The following is a 2,381-nucleotide window of genomic DNA, read 5'->3' as shown; positions in this document are numbered from 1 at the left end:
TGCCCGCCGCCGGCTTTGCTTTGGCTTACTACGCATTTGCGCATGTGCTTTTCAAGTGTTGATGGCACCGAAAATGGCATTTCGCAGAACTGCATCGGTATACATCTTTTCCCAGCCTTCCGTGCGTTTTCATATGTCGAGTCAATTTCGAACTTTGCGCACAAGCGTACGAGCACAATTCACATTATAAGGTTTTTCGCCTGTATGACTTCTTCTATGTACGGTTAAATTTGAACAATTTTTGAATACCTTCACACAAAACTCACAAGTATCGTTTCTACGCGGTTCCTTCTTTAAAAGCATAGCAGCGGCCGTTCGATTTACTTTTCACATCACTATTTTGGTGGGCATCACCGGCCCCAATCCAGGCAGCCACCAACTTCCATCAGTAGAAGATGGTGGATGTAGCATTGGGTTGAATAAAGGTAACTGAGGTGCAGGTGATGGTGTGGTAACAATGGTTTAAAATCATCTCGTACTCGTAGACCGTTCATCATTTTACCACTGGACTCTTGCAAGGCTTGTTTGTATGCTTCATTGTATTGCGCAATGTTAGCCAAACCAAAATTTGTCCATTAATTCTCCAACAAGAGAAGCAGCTGTCGTTGTAGCTACGGAGGGTGGTGTGTAGTGTAGTTAAGGAAGAGGTTGTGTGGCAATTGGTGCTGTTGAGAAGAAGGAATTTGTAACTGATAAGTCTTGTGCTTTTCATCATCATCTTCTTCTCTTGTTCTTCTTCCTCCTCATCTTCCGTTTCATCTTCATCTAAGGTTTCAACGCTCCCGTACCGCGTTACTTGTTCTTTCCTCTGATCTTGCATTTGTTGTCTATGCGTCCGCATATGTCTACGAACAGACTACTTTGGGAGCAGGAATGATCACAAACTGTGCACCTGATAAGCGTGTGTTCTCAGTGTTCTCAAATATCAAATTTTGATTCCGACTTTACAGAATCAGGAGCTGAGCATGGTGTCGTGGTAATAGGTTCGGCAGGTTCAGGGGGTGGTTCTTTATGTCGGGAGTAAACACGGCTTGTGCATCGCTCTTCATTATTATTGTTATTAACACTGCAACTATCGTTATTGTTATTACTATTAACAGCAGAATTCAATGGCGATGGGCTCGCAAAGGGCGGCGAATGCTTTCGCGGATTCGCGAGCCTCGAGTCCGCCGTAACAGCCGCGGGACTAGTGGTACCCGCGAGCTGTCGCAATCGCTGCGAGTAAAAATCCAGCTGCTCGTTTGGGTGCACTCCGCCTACTGAGGCCATTGGAAGGCCGACGACAGAGGATTGTTGACTTGGTGCGTTAGCAGAGACCGGCAGAGCTGATCGATCGCGGTACTGTGACCGCTCTGCCGCGACTGGAAAGGGCGAGGGCTGGCCTTGCGAATTAGCGGCTAATGCAGCGGCTAAATTCAGACCGTGTTGTCTGAATTGTTCAGAAACTAATTGTTCCATTCTGAACCTATCGTGCTGCAATGACGGACGAGAATATTGAGGTGCCACTACTGGTCCTCGAAGAAGACCATAAGGAACCACACCAGCAAGCTCTGGTGGCGGTGGAGGTGGTAGTAATGGATGCATTCTCAGAGGCTGTTGACCAGTTGATGATGAAGATGAACATGTACTGCTATTCCCAGAGTTGTTCACACTAAGAGCTTTTCCACTACTTGAATTTGTACTGCCTAGACTGCTGCAACTACTGCTATTAGGTCCTGGAGAACTCTCTACGTAGATTTTGACTCCGTGGGTATGTTGAACATGTTGAAGCAATCGCCAGGCGGAATGCATTCTCTGCTTGCATGTGCTGCATACATAATTACTAGGTTCTGAAAAAAAAGAAAAATTACTTAATAAAAATCGATCAAAATGGTAACATATAGATATAATTAGACTATTAAAATGTTATTATAAAAATTATTTTAATCATAAATCGAAAATTATACCCTGCATTGCTGATGACGTAATCTATTGTACATTTCAAGAAAACAATCACTCCTTCAAATAACTACATGATCGATTGTACAAAATTAATGACAGGGCCTAATTTGTCAGGTATTTGAAAGACATATTAACCTATATTAACCCACGCTCAGTCCTCAGTATGACCTATTGGCTTCACAGCAATTCCTGTAGTACAATAGGTTTTGCTATGTCCTAGCCATTGAAACTGTTATTATGCAAAGGCGATTGTCCGACACGCTGTCTTTTGTACGCATATCAAACAACAAGACACCCATCAATCTATGCGAAAATAACTTTGTATCCTTGATTTATAGCAAACTCGGACATGTGAAAAATAATTAATATTATCGACATCACATGCATTTATAATAATTGTTCGGTAAGATATTTCTGTTAATTAAGTATCCATAATATTT

The 2,381-nt window shown here is 42.7% G+C and overlaps 1 protein-coding gene across 1 annotated transcript in view; it reads right to left on the bottom strand.

Annotated features, from left to right (window-relative positions):
* Nucleotides 1–350: 350 nt before the first annotated feature.
* The window catches only part of LOC113385682 (B-cell lymphoma/leukemia 11B-like), a 6,854-nt gene continuing 4,823 nt past the window's right edge, over nucleotides 351–2,381 (bottom strand). Inside the window, 5 exon segments of the mRNA XM_026623526.1 lie at nucleotides 351–566; nucleotides 568–709; nucleotides 711–855; nucleotides 858–892; nucleotides 944–1,829. Of these exon segments, the coding sequence (XP_026479311.1) occupies nucleotides 351–566; nucleotides 568–709; nucleotides 711–855; nucleotides 858–892; nucleotides 944–1,829 (1,424 nt within the window).

The sequence above is a fragment of the Ctenocephalides felis genome, unplaced genomic scaffold, assembly GCF_003426905.1.
Source record: "Ctenocephalides felis isolate EL2017-DRISC unplaced genomic scaffold, ASM342690v1 CF-g0.4_SCAFFOLD_03571, whole genome shotgun sequence".
NCBI classification, from domain to species: Eukaryota; Metazoa; Arthropoda; class Insecta; order Siphonaptera; family Pulicidae; genus Ctenocephalides; species Ctenocephalides felis.
This window is presented reverse-complemented; position numbering and strand designations above follow the sequence as displayed.